Source organism: Amphibalanus amphitrite, unplaced genomic scaffold, assembly GCF_019059575.1.
Source record: "Amphibalanus amphitrite isolate SeventyFive unplaced genomic scaffold, NRLGWU_Aamphi_draft 000330F_arrow, whole genome shotgun sequence".
In the NCBI taxonomy this organism is placed as follows: domain Eukaryota; kingdom Metazoa; phylum Arthropoda; class Thecostraca; order Balanomorpha; family Balanidae; genus Amphibalanus; species Amphibalanus amphitrite.
The window spans coordinates 380,827-396,437 of NW_024881825.1; the positions used below are offsets into that span (position 1 = coordinate 380,827).

A 15,611-nucleotide genomic window follows, 5' to 3' on the forward strand; every position below is an offset into this window, starting at 1 on the left:
TGAGTGCCCACCGCCCAGTACACTTGAGTCTATCCTACACCCGGCCTTACCCGTCGTCCGACCTCATCCCGTGGTGAGTGCACTCCTCCGGTCTGTGTTACCCACGGTCCTGTCCAGTGTCCAGTCTGATCCCGATCTGAGTGCACTCCTCTGGTCTGTGTTACCCCCGGTCCTGTCCAGTGTCCAGTCTGATCCCGATCTGAGCGCACTCCTCTGGTCTGTCTTACCCCCGGACCTGTTCAGTCTGATCCCGATCTGAGTGCACTCCTCCGGTTCCCGTCTACAGGTGCTCCTGAGCAGAACGGCCGAGGGACAGCTCACCGCCCTCATGCCGCGACCACCGCCCGTCCACAGTCCACGGCGTCCACCGTCCGGCCGCCTCAGGTGGACGGCCCCAGGTGGACGCCCGCTCCCCACCCGTGTGGATCGCGCGGGCACCGATATCAGGTGACGTGGCCCCGGTGGACGCTGGACGTTCGTCTTTGGACGTGTGTGCGCCTGTGCGACGAGCGTCACATTAGTGCTGGTTATTGGTTGCTGTTCATGAAGAAACACATTGTTGTAGATTATTTATCTTTATACATTTATAAAAATGTATAGTTTGGTACATAGGTGATAAAAAAGTCATCCTGCCTTTACTCGTACAGCTGCATGCGTGATCGAGTGCAAATTTAACTTTGTACACACACTTACATTTTTATATTCCCACCGTTTCGCCGGTGGGAATATAAAAATGTATTCCTCAGTTGGTAACAGTCAGTTGGTATAACCTCAGTTGGTTGGATGTAGGCTGCAAGACCGTGAGGTGGCTGGTGGGTGGTTCTATCCCCTTACGATGAATTTCGATCCAATCGTAGGCGGCTGTAACCTGACACTCGGCACATTCTATAGGTGGAGGCGCATCGACACATACTCTGTGTCGCGTGTTTGAGTCTGTCTCGGGGCAGCCCTGTCGACCAGGACGGCACGGGTCTCAGCTCTCGGGGCAGCCCGGTCGACCAGGACGGCACGGGTCTCAGCTCTCGGGGCAGCCCGGTCGACCAGGATGGCACGGGTCTCAGCTCTCGGGGCAGCCCGGTCGACCAGGACGGCACGGGTCTCAGCTCTCAGGGCAGCTCCGGTCGACTGCGGTGCGTTGATGTCCGGCCGCCCCCGCTGCCCATTCCGCCGCAGCCAGCGCTGCAGGCATCGTCACTCAACATTGCTCAGCTAGTCGGTATTTATGGGCTCTTTGGGCTTCGTTGATAGCAGCATATTTGGTGATGATAAGATTGGATGTCCTAGTCGTGATTTGTGACCCCACTTGCAAACATTCAGAGGGCTAATCCTGGTTGTCGTTAGCACTTCATGCCGACGGTGATTCTGGCTCGCGTAGGGCCAATACTCAATGACATTGTTGATCGCTTACACTGCCGTGCCATTTATGCGTGAGGCTCAGATCACGGAAGTTTGGTCCGCCAGTCGCCACCGCTTCGTTTGGTATTTGACACGCTGCTGCTCGTCGGTTTGCCCATTGTCAGTTCGGGCTGGTATTTGCCGCTATCGGTCTACCTCGCCGACTGACTGCTGCGCTATCGTCGGCCCGGAATGTGATCGGCAGTGCCGGCTCGGAGGTCCGCTCCCGATCGCAGCGGGCGCCGACATTCCTCGTTGATAGTGCTGTGGACTCGGCACTCGCAGCGGTATCACCCTACCTGGGCGGGGCCCGAGGAACCCAGCAGTCTGGCCGTGTCTAGGCGGGGCCCGCGGAACCCAGGCCGCGTCTGGGCAGTGGGCTGGGTCCGCGGAATCCAGCAGTCTGACCGTGTCTGGGCGGGGTCCGCGGAATCCAGCAGTCTGACCGTGTCTGGGCGGGGTCCGCGGAATCCAGCAGTCTGACCGTGTCTGGGCGGGGTCCGCGGAATCCAGCAGTCTGACCGTGTCTGGCGGGGCCCGTGAAACCCAGCAGTCTATACGGGTGCCGTCCCGTAGAACCGGTCAAGGGCGGCGCGGTGTGCTCGCTGCCCCGTCCCCTTCGGTGCCGGCGCCGCGTCGTACACGACTCGCTACCTGGGGCGTCTTTCGCCCTCGGCAGCGTGGACACTGGACAGGGAGGTGTCGGTCCCGTCGCACTGAACCGCTATTGACGGAGCGCCCGTCGTGGCTCACCGGACGCTCCGAGCAAGCCCCACTTGAACCCTGACCCGGCGCCGCATTCTCCGGGGCTGTCGGCTCAGTGGAGGGGGTCGGTCGAATCCAGGACTGTCAGGGCAGATAAGGCTGTCACGCTGCGGGAAGGTGCGACGTAAACGAGTGGTGCACATCCGAGAGACACTGTAACAAGCTGAGAGTTTTGACTTCAGAGCGGTGCGCTCGGCCTCTTTGGGGTTCAGCGATTGTTTGGCCACAGTGTCATAACTACAGCAAGCGAGTGTCACCCTAGGTCAACACGATAGAGTTTGGGACTGGGGGTGTTTGATGCCGAGCTCACTGCTCAACAGCTTCTTTTGTTTGCCGTAGAAGAATTTTAGCTTGTCGAGTGTCGAGCTGTTCAAGCTCGGCACAAGAGGATACTGGACTGGACTTGTTACAAGTGGTGTTCCCTGTCGTTTTTCGGCCCAGAAACCAGGAGCGTCGTGCTAACGCTGGTATCTGCTCTGCGTGCAGTGGTCCCGGCAGCAGACAGCCACTGCCGTGTACCGGCGGAGCTGCGGCGCGGGCTGCGGCGCCTGTGATCGACGCGCGCCGACCGCCGCCGCGCGCTCCTCGCAGTTCCCCGCGGCTGGCAGGCAAGGCCACTAGTTGGCCGCGCCGCCACCAGAGGGTGGGCCGAGCGCCGGCGCGGCTTCCACAGAGGCCTACCCGCAGCCTTGTCAAGGTCTAACGCCGCAGAGGTAAGCGGCGCTTAATGTTGGCGCCCCGTGACCTTTGGGTCGCTACGAGAGAAGCGCGCTGTGTCGACAGATTTCGTTTTTGGTTTAAGATTGTCCAAAGGTGTCTTTATCGCCTTATAGAGCTGTCTCCTTTATTGCATTGTTAATTAGGTGTCGCCAAAATAAGTTGCGTCCAAGGTGGGACGGCCTTTGGTCATTGGTGTCTACATGGGTGAGTTTTTACGTGGGTTCGGGCGGCGGCCGGTCGCTGCTCGCCAGTGTTCCGAGAGGCGAGCGCGCGCGGACGTGTGGTGAGACTCTGCCTCGATCGGATCCGAACTGACCTGACACCTGGAGCGACAGCTGCCTGGAGCGCGCTGTGCCGTACCGCCCCGGCAGGTAGGTTGGGAGCGCAGGCTGCCCCGTACCTGTGTGTCTGTCGGTAGGTGGGCTGTGACGTCACGCCCGGCGGGGTCAGACGCCGTCGGACGGCCCGGCCCGTTAGCCGCGCTCAGGCCGGGGTCGGCCCGGCCCGGTATCGGCCCCGGCCCCGGCCCGGTCACAGGCTGGCTGAGAGCCCGTCAGGGGAACGGGCGGGGCTCACCCGACTGGACAGCGGCGCGGCTGTCGGCACTGGATACTGCTCACGGGAGCTTTGTCCCGAGTACCTGCAGTACCGGGTGATGCATTTCAAACCCAGAAACAGCGGCATCCTGGGGGACGATCTGCTGTGGTCGGACGTATCCCTTCGTTTTGCCAGCGAGGTGTGACCGTGGTAGGTATGTAGGATACGTTGAACGAACTGACCGTCAAAACGCTGTTCCGGACCCTGATCCGGTCTCTCCGCTGTGCCCCTCGCTCTCTGGGGGTCTCTGAAGACAGGGTGAACTGACTGGCGGCCGGCTGGTACGCTGTGCCGGGCCTAGTCTCCCTGAGGTGCCCCTTTCTCTGGGGTCCTTGTACGGTGGACTGACGGCCGTTTGGGACGCTGTAGTCTGCCCTGCCCTGTCCCTCCCTGGTGTCTCTGTACGGTGGGTGGTGGGCGGGGCGGACAGGGGCGCCGCTCGAGGAGCCCCGGCGTCTCGGCACGCGGGGTGTATGCACATACGCCGGTGTCCTCAGGTGCGGCCCGCCGATAGCGTATCGCGGCGACGCCGGGCGGTTGTGTACCGAATGCCGATAGGGGCTGTCGACATTCCACCCTCGGCCGCGACCGGCGAGCCTCTCGGCGCCCTCTGGCCTCTCGGCGCCCTCTGGCCTCTCGGCGCCCTCTGGCCTCTCGGCGCCCTCTGGCCTCTCGGCGCCCCCGGCCTCTGGCCTCTCGGTGCCCTCCGGCCTCTGGCTTCTCGGCGCCCTCCGGCCTCTGGCTTCTCGGCGCCCTCCGGCCTCGGGCTTCTCGCCGCCCTCTGGCTGCGATTCTGCATGGTCATGTGAACCAGCTCGGCCGAAAAGGGTCACAGAGCTGAGCTCTCCTTGGAATGATGCGCCATGCTAATGGGTGTCTCATCGCCGATGCCGGTATTGCAATGCCGTCAATCGGGAACTGCGTTGGCCGATTAGCGGCAAAAGACTAGAGAGGTGTGTCAATGTCGCCTGAACTTCGATGCATGCTACTGGCTAGACATGTGTCTTTGCATACGTTTTTCAGACATTTTTCTTGTTCTTATGTCACCATAATTTTCGAAAATGTTTTCATGTTTACTGTTGCTGTAGGTATTTAACTCTATCCTGTTGAAAGATACAGTGAAGCGTGCTCGTGGCTCTCTGTAATCGTTTTGGACCTTTGATTATGGCGAAGTCAAGATCTCTGATCACTTTGGCTGTCAGCTGCTTTGACGGCTCGTTTAGGTCGTGTTGCACGGCTTTGGTATGCCATCTTGATGCCACCTCTTTGTGTACTGAATTTCGTGATGCGCTTTTGTGTTTTTGTTTCCCCAAGACGCGCTTCTGTTCGGATGGCACCGCTGCCTTGAAGCCTTCGAATATGCACCAGACGATGCAAGCTGAGAAGGCTCACGACTTTTCGTTAGGACTCTCACTCTTCCTCAAAATTTTCGTGCAAAGACGAGCATGCTCGTGCAAATGCTGCTCCACCACACAAATCACCTGCGTAATCGCTGGGCCTCCATATCTTCTGAGCACTGAGCAGCATAACTTAAACTCTTTTGGAATCCTCCTTCAACCTCATGACAGTTGCGCTTACAACCGATTATCTCTTTCTCGCAGTATTGTGCACTCAATTAGTTGTATGATAGAGTAACTGAACAGCCGACCTTTCTATGAACGTTGATGCAGAAGGGCGTTAGGTTTTCCTGGCTTTGGCCCCTCGTGTTGACGCCTGCCTCCTTCAGTGGCGCCTGTGCGGTGGTTCGTGAGCGGCGCACCTCGTGACGGACTGTGCTATCCTGCAGGAACAGTGAAGGTCTGTGGATTGTTTCAGTTCTGGTATGATGTGCTCGTAAGCAATCTGAAGCGGCCGTCCCGATCGGGTGCCGTGTGAGACGGCCGACTCGGCTGTCCGTGACCAAATCGAGTGGTGTGGTCGGCCCAACGGTGTGAGGTCACCTTGGCGGTCTCGAATTCAGACGCTCTAGCGGTCGCGCCGGCCGAACTGCAGTGGCGAAACTGGCAGCTCTGCGGTGCGGTGTTCGGGCTGCCGTGAAGCTGGCAGCTGTAACTATCTGTGCAGCCGGCTGACAGTGGCTCGGAGCGGTGCGCACCTGTGGTGCTGATTCGGACGGTCACGGCCTCCAGCAAACCGGCAGCTCCAGTGGCCGTGACGGCCGGTCCCGAAACCGGCCGCTCTAGCCGGCGGCGCGGCGGGCCTCGCTCGCGGGATGACGTGGCGGCGGCGGCGGCGGCGGCGGCCGGGCAGACGGCGCGGCTGCCGCCGCCGACCGCCGTGTCATCAACCCGCCGCGCGGACCGACCGACGGACGCGGAAAATGGCGGCCGGCGCGAGCTGCGCCGAGCCGGGCCAGGTCCGGGCGGGCTGGGCTGAGCGGGGCCAGGTGTGGGCTGGCAGGGCTGAGATGGGCCGGTCCAGGTCCGCCGGCCTGGGCTGAGCCGGGCTGAATCAGTTTCGAGATGGGCTGAGGCGGGCTGAGCTGGGCCTGGTCTGGACAGTCCGACCTGAGGGCCTGCTGGACTTCACACCACGGCACTGCTGAGACACCGGCATAAACGAGCGACGGGAAGTGAGCGTTCCATGAGGAGTGGCATTTCCTGATTGTTGAGGGAAGCGGGTCTATTGAGGGAATATCAGACAAGCAAGCAAGCTGGTCCACGTGGCAGGGTGGACCGGTACAAGGACAAAGCCTGGGTGCCTGGTTTGGTCCGGTCTAGGCATTTACTGCTGCTCTCAGTAGTTCTGGCTGTCTTAGCAAGACTCAAGCAGTGACAATTATCGTGCTCAGTCGTATTTTAGGCCTGAACTGCCGATACATACTGCCAGGTTTAGGAAGGGAAAGTATCCTTCGCCTCGAGCATACAAAACAAAATCTTGGATAACTGCTAGGACGGTGTTCTGCTGAAGGGCGCTAACCGCTGGGTCTGATTGTGGGGTCATTGGTTAGGCACTTGGTTAAGCAATAGGCAGCTTGGGCACTTAAACTGTGCTCAATCTGTCTTTTTGAAAGTGATGACGGGCTGTATATAAAACGCATCTGTTTCGCTCTGTTGCCTCTCTGGCTGTCCTGTGTCCATGTGGTGTAAAGCAGACACTTGTAATGGATATTATTACTGCACTATTTCGTCCGATATATGTGCGTCATTCCCTTGGTCGTGTTTCCCGTGTCCGTTTGGCCTGCTGTACAGTTGGCACAGGCATTCATCGGGCCTGCGACCTATGTGCTCAGTGCCCATTCGTCCAACATCAAAACCTCTCATGAAAAGATCGACTTTCTGCGCCGTATGATGCTTTTCGTCGCGATCTTCCCCGCATGCTGCTGCGGGGATGGCTGCGCCTGCCATGCCGACTCGGACCGCCACCGGAGTGGACCTGCCGCCGCCGTCAGACCCCGGTCCCATCCGGAAGTGGTGGCGTGGCCCAGCTGTGGCGCTCGCCGGCCCCTCTCCGTGCGGCCCTTTGTGCGCGGCGGGGGCGGCCGGTGCCCGGGACTCCACGCGGCGCCCGTAACGGTGCCCTCCTCCACTGTCCTCGCGTTGACAGTACGAGTCCGAGCAGCGCCGATCTGCTCAGTCAACAGAGGTGGCACACAGACGCCGTATTTCAACACTACTCGGAAAGCCGTCGATACCGTTTGCCCCTGGTCCCCACGGATGTCCCCGCTAGCCGGCACCGGTGGCACGCTGCTGGTGTTACGGCGGCGCCGGTGAGTTTATCGACGCTACCTCATATTATCTGTCAGCTCTTGTCTGTTTCTGCGGCATCTCCGTCCGGCCGTGGCTGCGGCGGAGTTACTCGTCCCGCCTGCCCGGGCCGCCTCCCGGGGCGTCCTCAGCCCGCAGGTCCCGTTCCCTACCGGCCGCCCTGTCACCCTCCCCTGCCGGGCAGATGTCCGCTGGCCTCCAAGGTCGCGCGCCGCGGAGCGCCTGGCTGCGCCGATCAATGGGTGCCCTTTGTTCCGGGCCAAGGTGCGCCGGCCGCGCGCGTGCGGGGACACTGCGCCCGGCGCCCCGGGTCTTTGAACGGCGCGGCTCCTTCTCCCCAACACTGGGCGGGGCCGGCGGCCTCCGAGGGCGCCCTTGGAGGACACGCCGGCGCACCGGAGGAGCGGAGCGCTTTGTGGGCGCGTGCGAGCCGTCCGGCCTGACCTCGGCGGGGGGGATTAGGGGATTGGATGTTATCGCTGGATTACCTAGTGTGTCGAAATTCGGTGTTTGTCCGCCGCTGGCTGACTAGGAAATGGGCGGCAATCGGCACTGTGGCTCGGAGGTTTCAGCACTGTTAGCTGGGCGCAGTGGACAGCCGCCTATGTTTGCCTGTGGATTGTGCAGCCGCATCCGCTACCAAAATCCCCTGCTCGGTCAGCCGGAGCTATCAGCTCAGTCTGTTAAAATTGGCCGCGGTGGCATTGGGGCGCTGATTGGTCACATGCTTCCACGTCATGGACTGTCGGACTGCGGCGTCCACCCTCCACCTGATGGACTGCCGGACTGCCGCGTCCACTGTCGACCCGTGTCGGACTGCCGCGTCCACCTCATAGACTTCCGGACTGGCTCGTCCACCCTCCACCGCATGGACTGCCGGACTGCCGCGTCCGCTGTCCACCTTATCGACTGTCGGCCGGCGCTGTCCACCTTATCGACTGTTGGCCGGCGCTGTCCACGGTTCGACTGCTGGCCGGCGCTGTCTGCCGTTCGACTGCTGGCCGGCGCTGTCCACGGTTCGACTGCTGGCCGGCGCTGTCTACCGTGCGGTTATCACACTGCGGTGTCGGCGTCAGCTGCTGACTGCGGTTATAGAAACTGCTCAGCTCTCCCGCTGCAGCTGTCGATGGCCAGAGGCCCGGCTCGCTGTGCTAGCTGCATTTTGTCACATATCGGCTCCAAGAGCGATCATGACGGGTTCCGCGATTCTTGCATCGAAAGCTCAAACCAACATCGGTGCGTGGACTGGGTTAGTCAACCCTCCTTGGGTATGTCATCATTGCTAAATACTGACAGTGGTGTCGGCCGTGTGGCAGACTGTGTTGTCAGCCGGCCGTGTTTCATGACAGACACTGCTGTTGGTGAGTCAGAGGCCCGCTCGCCGGCCCTGTGACACACTGGGGCAGCTCGGCCACCCGGTGACACACTGCCGGCGCGGCGCCCTCCGAGCTGCTCGCCGGCGCGGCACCCTCCGAGTGCGAGCTGCGTGTCCGGAGCTGCCGCTGAGTCACCGCTGCTCTGCCTTCCCCCTCTCGGCCGCCGGGAGATGGACAGGGTGTGATGGGCGGGCACGGTGACTAAACGCTGCGCCCACCCCCGCGCGGACGAGGAGACTTGGTTCGGATGGACGGGAGATGGGATGGCTGCGATGGCTACATGGCGCCGCTGACCTGAGAGGGGTCGCTGGGCTGGTGAAGCGGTGGGTAGTTGAGCGGCGGGGTCCACCGTCGGTCCATTCCTGCAGTCCACCCCGCGGCATGCTGCCGTGCCCTGCAGCGGCGGCGGTGTGACTCAGGAGGGATCGATCCCCGGTGAATCACTCCCCTCGGAGCCTCCCACCTCCCCGCACACACACACATACACCCCATGACCCCAGTGGCGGGGGTGATTCACCCACGGCGCCCACCCACCCTGACAGCATCGATCGGCCGTGGAGTGACTCCACTAGTGATGTCAATTTCAGAAATTTTGGAAACCAATACCAAACCGATACCGACCAAAACCACTGAGAGTATACCAAAACCGAACCGATTTGCAGAAATAGGGTGAAATACCGACTAGGTACCGAATTCAGGGAATCATCAAACAAATGCTTCAATTTTTTTTTTTCAAAACAAATGATAAGCATTGAAAGGCAATACTTTAAAGTAAGGCCACCAAAACAAGTCAGGAAATCTCTAAATTATTTGCACTGCAAAAAAAATATAACTGTACCTATTGTGTAACTATGAACAAATATCAGGTCAGTAACTTAACTGGGATGTGGATTCAAGTCATCTGCATGAGGTGATATAGGACAAAACTTGAACCCTGAATCTCATCCATGCGTGAACCATCAAACGTCCTTTCAATTCAAGTCATTCAATTCAAGTCCAGTCAGACAGGGTTACGTGTGTTATCATGATCCAAAATGGTAACCAATGACAATGATGGGCTGGGCTATACCATTAATGTAAACAAATCCATGATACCTACAGTTCAACTCAAGTAGCGATGGTGACGATAGTGACGCAGCCAATTTTTCATCATAAACAAATGTTTAACTTAACAATCTTAATAAATAATTACTTACGAGGCACACTGATAGATAGCAGACACCACTGTAATGATATCGCGATGAAAGCTAACTAAAATGTCCATAATTTTACGGAATCATTGACACGTGTCACGTGGTATCTCTTCCACAATGGCAGCCTTGCAGCGGCGGCCATTTGCATTTAGGCACGAAACGCACGGAACTGCATAAAACAAGTATTTTTCTTTTTTGCTTAAGAATACTTCAGTTTTAAATATGATGTTCATATTTTGGCATCTAAAATTAATTCAAGAAGATTGTAGGCTGTTTATTGAAAAAAATGAAGAACCAAAAACAAAGTTGCTCAATTATTTTTAATTAGTTATTGAGCTACATCGGGTTTTGGCGCAGCTGCGACATTAAAAAGTTCTAGTTGTGTTCAGTTTTTAAACTGCTATTTGCGAATCAAGCCAAGACCAATTATATTTTAGGAATGCTTTTGATTACATTGCTAGCGATTTATCTGTTAGAGAGCAGAAAAGAACACTAATTAAATAAAATAAATTATCCACAGGACCTTTTTGAAGTTGAGCGAAGTTGAGAATTTGTGTGGGGTGATGATAAAGTGATAAATGCTGCCTTCAGTATTAGATGATAATGGTGAAGCTAGTGCTATAAAAAACAGGGTTTTGACTTTTGGATAATGTAACTGCATTGCAGTGAAATGGAGAGCAACAAGGTCAAGATCAATCACAGACTCATCAAAACAAAGTCAAATTTGTTACTAATGAATGCTTTGGAAATTTTGAGTAAGGTAGTTAAAGTATGTTTTCCAGTATACAGTGAGTTAAACATTGATACATGTTTATGTCTTGCACATTAGTTTTTTGTAAGATAATTATCCTCATGGTAGTGGAATTTGCTAGCACTGATAGGTTGCCATTTAACATTGGTAGACTGATGTGTTTGATGTTACAGTTAACATGTTTGCCCATTTCTTATGACATCATGCATTTGGGAGAAATGTGTCATGATTGTCCTTTTTCTTCATCCAATGTCATTTAGCAAATCAAATTTGAGTTCAGAAGGTTTATAAAAAATGTTTTCAATTTTTTATGGCAGAAGTTGACTTTCATAATACCAACAAAATACCAAATGCTTTTGGTATAAAATACCGAATACCGAATCGGTATTGGTTCGGTATCGGTATACCGAAATTTTGGTAACCGATTGACACCACTAGACTCCACTGTCCTGCGAGGACGGCCAGCGGTCAGCGGGCCCATGGTGCCCAGTAGCCGGGACTAAAACGGAGCCCGGGCCGGATTTGAACCGCGGGAGGCGGGGGTCGCTTGCTCGGCTGGAGGTTTTGGAGGCCGGTGGATGGTTGAGGATGTGCTGTCGGTGACGCGGCTGCTGGCCGGCCAGTTGAGCTCGTTGACGCACACGCCGATATGGACAATATTGCAGAGCGGCGGTTGGCGCGGGTCGCCCCTCTCTGAGTCACGCTGACATCTACTGTGCGAGTTCTGTGACCGTCGGTGGACGGCCTCGGCACAGCAGGGAGGGCCGCTCACCGGGTGCCGCCTGTACCAACTACCAACCCGAAACGGGCGACTGTGTGAGGCTCTGTGAACTATCGTGAGACAAATGTGTCCGTGACGCTATTTTTATTTGACGTCTCTTAGCCTCGCTACTGAAGTGATACACCTTCAAGTCTTCTTCATTAATTACAACAGGAATGTGTTACGTAGGTAGGTATGTGATGTGATGGGCTAAGCTGTTATAGATAAATATGTTCTTTTTCTGTTATTGCGCAGGATTGACGTGAATTTTCATGTCACAAGTAAATGCCTTTCAAATATTTTCACACATTTTGCATGATATAAAGCTGAGTTGGACCTGGGTTATTAGGTATTGACGCGGCCAAATATAAACATAATGTCTTAAAATAGCATGTAGTTGCATTCGCTCAGGCAAGAAGTACCTATATCAATTGCACACCCGTTTTTCACGAGCTACTGCAGCATGCATAGTCGGAGTATGAGGATCGACCTAGCGTTTTCCCCAGCTGGGCAGTCCCGAGTCCTTGACCGTTGTCCCTCCCGTGTCCTTTCCGGTCAGTGTCGTAACCTTCCCGGCGGGGCGGGGCGTTAGGGAGGAGGTGGGGGAGGGGGCGCGGAGGGTGGCTGCCCCGTCCGACGGTCGATGGTGGCCCTCCCTGGCAGCGCCGCCCGCCGCCCCGGCTGGCGCCCCCGCTCCGCGCCACCGCCAGTGTGGCCGCGGACGCCGCCGGGGTGGCACGGTGCGACCGTCACCGTCACAGGTCACTCGTGAGGGTGTGGGTGATCAGCAGCTCCCCGCAGTCGGCGGACCTCCTCAGTTGTCCGCCAGGTGAGGGTGCTGCTTAGGTGGTCGATTTACAGCCATTATTGCCCTCACATGATCAGCAATATTGTTATCCTTTCTGCTATTCTGATATCCAGTCTTACGTGATATTCTTGCATCATAAAGAACGTTAGACGCGATGGGTTTTTCGTCCAGTATCTCGCCGAGTCAACTCGACTGCACCTTGTCCGCCCACGGCCGTCACTCCCTCGAGCCGTGGTCACGGTCAGCCGGTCTCCCCTCTGGCGCTGTTCGACCTCTGGTGGCGCGCTCCTGACCTGTCCACCGGGCTGGGCACTGCGGCAGGCCCGGCCGGTCACTGGGGCAGGCCCGGGCTGTGGACCCGACTGCTGAGTCGACAGAGGAGCTGACCGAGGCTGCAATGAGCCGGCACGGAGACCGACAGCTGTGTGTGGGGGGGCCGGGAGGGATTCCCGATGACACACGCGATGGCCCGAACCGCCAAACCCCTCCCTCTGGGTACAATATTGGTGCGACTTCAGTAGCGCTAAAGAACGGCTCGGCAGGAACTCGAGTACGACAGGGCGCGCGTCCTCCGGTCATGAGATGCCGGTGTGGTGCCGTGTCGTCGTGTCCTCTCTTCCCGTCTGACCGTCACCGTCTGCCCGCGCCGGAGACGGGTGGTGACCGTGGGTTTGACGCCGGCGGCAGCTGAGAGCTCGGCAAGCCGACCCAATTGCTTCCGTGACCGGTGTTGTGACCTCCTAATGTGTACCAACCTCAGTCCTCTGTTTGGACGCATATCTTTGCCAGCCGGGAGTGGGTGGGGTGTCGCACTCAGGCTATCAGGCCAGAATGTGTACAGGTTGCGGACATTTTCCCTCGGAGCTGTAATCGAGCCCCGAGCCGCATTGTGTTCAATATTCCGGTATCAGCTGCTGTGTTCTGTACTGTGCGCCGCCGCCCCTATGTTGTCTATGTTGTCCCTGTGCCGCTGACGACCCTGTCTGTCACTGTGATTCTGATGTCTGTGCCGCTCCCGTCTGTACCGCTAGCGCTCCTGTTTTGTGCCTGTATATACCTGGCTGTGTCACTGACGCCCCTCTCTGTCTCCCGCAGGTGACCGCGTCTGGCCGTAGTTGATCGCTCACCGTCTCACCTCCGCACCTGGGCCGGCGCTGGGCGGAGAGTGTGACCGGAGTGCGGAGATGGGCCTGCGGGCCGCGCGCCGCCCTGCGCTGTCGGCCGGCCGCCGCGCCCGGCCCGCCAGCTGAGCAGCGCTCCTCGTGCCGCCCACACGCGCCCGGCCCCCAGTGCGCCGCGCGCCGAGCGGCAGCGCAGCCGCCATGAGCGCCATGGATGTGAGCGAGTCGCTGGCAGCCATGGAGACGGACGCCGCGGCGGCGGCGGCGGCGGGTCCGCGGCCGCTGGACCTACAACGGGTCAGCGCAGGTCAGTCCCCGGCGCCGGCCGCGCGGGCAGCGCGCGCGCGCGCCCGGTACCGTTAGCGGGAGTCTGAGCGGCGGCCGCTGCCAGCAGGCCGCCCCACCGGCAGCGCTGGCTGTCCCGCCAGAGCGGGCGGTGTGGGACCGCGGGATGTGGGTTGACGGGGACACGGGCTCGAACGTGGTGGAAGGGAGGGACCACGGTGGGTGTTCTGGACATGCCTCTGGTCACACAGTGGTGTGGCTGGTGCTGGTGCTGGCATGGTGCTGGTGGCGATGACGGCGGTGGCATGGTGGTGCTGGTGGTGGTGGTGTCTGCCATGTTTCAGGGAAGCTCTTTGCCCTGACGTGTAACTGTTGATGTTGCTAGTGCGGCCTTCTTCTAATTTCTGTTGTAGACGAATGGGGTTTGGATGGACATTTCAGCGAAATAGAAACGAAAGTGCGGACGTTCGTAGCATATAATCGCTCATATGATCTTCTTATAAACTTTTCCGGTTAAGCTTATTTACACCGTTCAAGTTTACTCAAAATGTGTGGGCGAATCATTTAGGATTTGAATACCTACATGTTTGGCAGTTCACAAAGGTTCGAGCAGTAAACCTAAAGCACTTAAAGCTACGCCACACGAGTTAGGAACACAAGCCCCAGCTGCTAGGGACCCATTGCATAGTCGCGTTTATTAACGTTAAATTCTAAAGGCTCACTTTTTCCTTTTTTCTTGAGAGGGGTGGTCTCCATTACCTATCACCCTTGATATTGTTACTCATTTATCAACCTTGCGATTGTTTCCCCGAAATGCATTGTCAAGCGCTTAAAAACATTGTCAAAAGCAGTCTCGAGCCATGCATCACAGTGAAAAACGTGCGTGGATTTCCGAACCAGAAAGTCGACTGTTTTGGTCTGCGCTGTTTTGTCAAACAGGTTACATAATCCCTGGTCATAATGCACACTATGCACAGTATTTAAACGAGCGTGAGGCATGTTGTCAATAGCCACATCGTTATATTTCATTGATATTGGGCGGCTTTCTGGCTCTGCATTGTTAGCATGCTGATAAGAAGTTTCAATTATTCTCCCAATGCAGTTGTTTGATTGGGTAATGGCTTGTTATTCTAAAATAATCCTGTTTAATTGAGCGTCATATTTCAGTAGGCATACATATGAATTATTGGAGCTATCCTGTGATGGAGTGGAGCTTCTGACACCCAGCCGGGCGTGGGGGAGCTGTCGTCTGATCGTGGTGGGTAGTCGGGAGATCCGCGGCCCGGTCACACCTCCACTACATGGCTGCGTTATTCCTCTGAGTTCTCCGCGACGAGTCTCAGTTTTGCTACGTCTACCTGGCTATGCGTCACTTGCTGGTGCCTGCCCCGCCGGCGCGCGCATAAATAGGACCGTCGAGGACTCAATCCGCCGTGTCTGGGAGTTGGGAGTGGGAGTCATGTCTGCGACTCTGTCTGGACTCTGGAGCCATCGCGGGACTGTCGTGTCTGAGACTGTCGTGTCTGGGACTGTCACGGGCTCTATCCGCCATGTCTGGGGGACTGTCGTGATCTCTGTTCGCCATGAGCACTAGCAGCCCGTGGCCTCGCGCCGTGCCCGGCGGCCGCTCGGCCTCTCTCCCGCGGCGCCGGCCACAGCGCCCTCCGCTGGGAAGGTCAGGCTCCCGGCTGGCTATCTAGCCAGCCCACACGGCGAGCTAGCTGCTTACCGCCGCGCCCAAACGACGTGCCGCCCGGCCGGCGGTTAGGCGGTTAGGCGGTGTTTAGGCAACGTTAGTCACGGCAGCGAGCCTGCGGCGGGCCGCCGCGTGCGACCAGGCCTGAGCCGCGGCCCAGTCGGGTATATGCACTGCGAGGGATGTGAGACAGGAGTGTCGGGGCGGGGACAGCAGAGTCGGTGGCGGGGACAGGAGAGTGTCGTTCTGTGTCGACTGTCCGTGTCTGTGGTTATGTGCATTGTGCAATGTGCATGTTTGGGTGCGAGCTGCTGGATGTCCGGGTATGTGTTCTCTATGTTGTGTTTGTTGTGTGTGCACTGTGTTGCGTCGGGAGCCGGGGCGGTGCGTCGGTGACGGCTGACGTCTCCCGTACAGACTCGACCAGTGTCAGCCCC

General features: G+C 57.6%; 1 protein-coding gene across 1 annotated transcript in view; it reads left to right on the plus strand.

Annotated features, from left to right (window-relative positions):
* Positions 1–3,118: 3,118 nt before the first annotated feature.
* LOC122388664 (nuclear hormone receptor FTZ-F1 beta-like) overlaps positions 3,119–15,611 on the plus strand; it is a 28,153-nt gene continuing 15,660 nt past the window's right edge. Inside the window, exons 1-2 of the mRNA XM_043379934.1 lie at positions 3,119–3,251; positions 13,168–13,500. Of these exons, the coding sequence (XP_043235869.1) occupies positions 13,395–13,500 (106 nt within the window). The 5' untranslated portion in view covers positions 3,119–3,251; positions 13,168–13,394. The remainder of the gene's footprint in view (positions 3,252–13,167; positions 13,501–15,611) is intronic.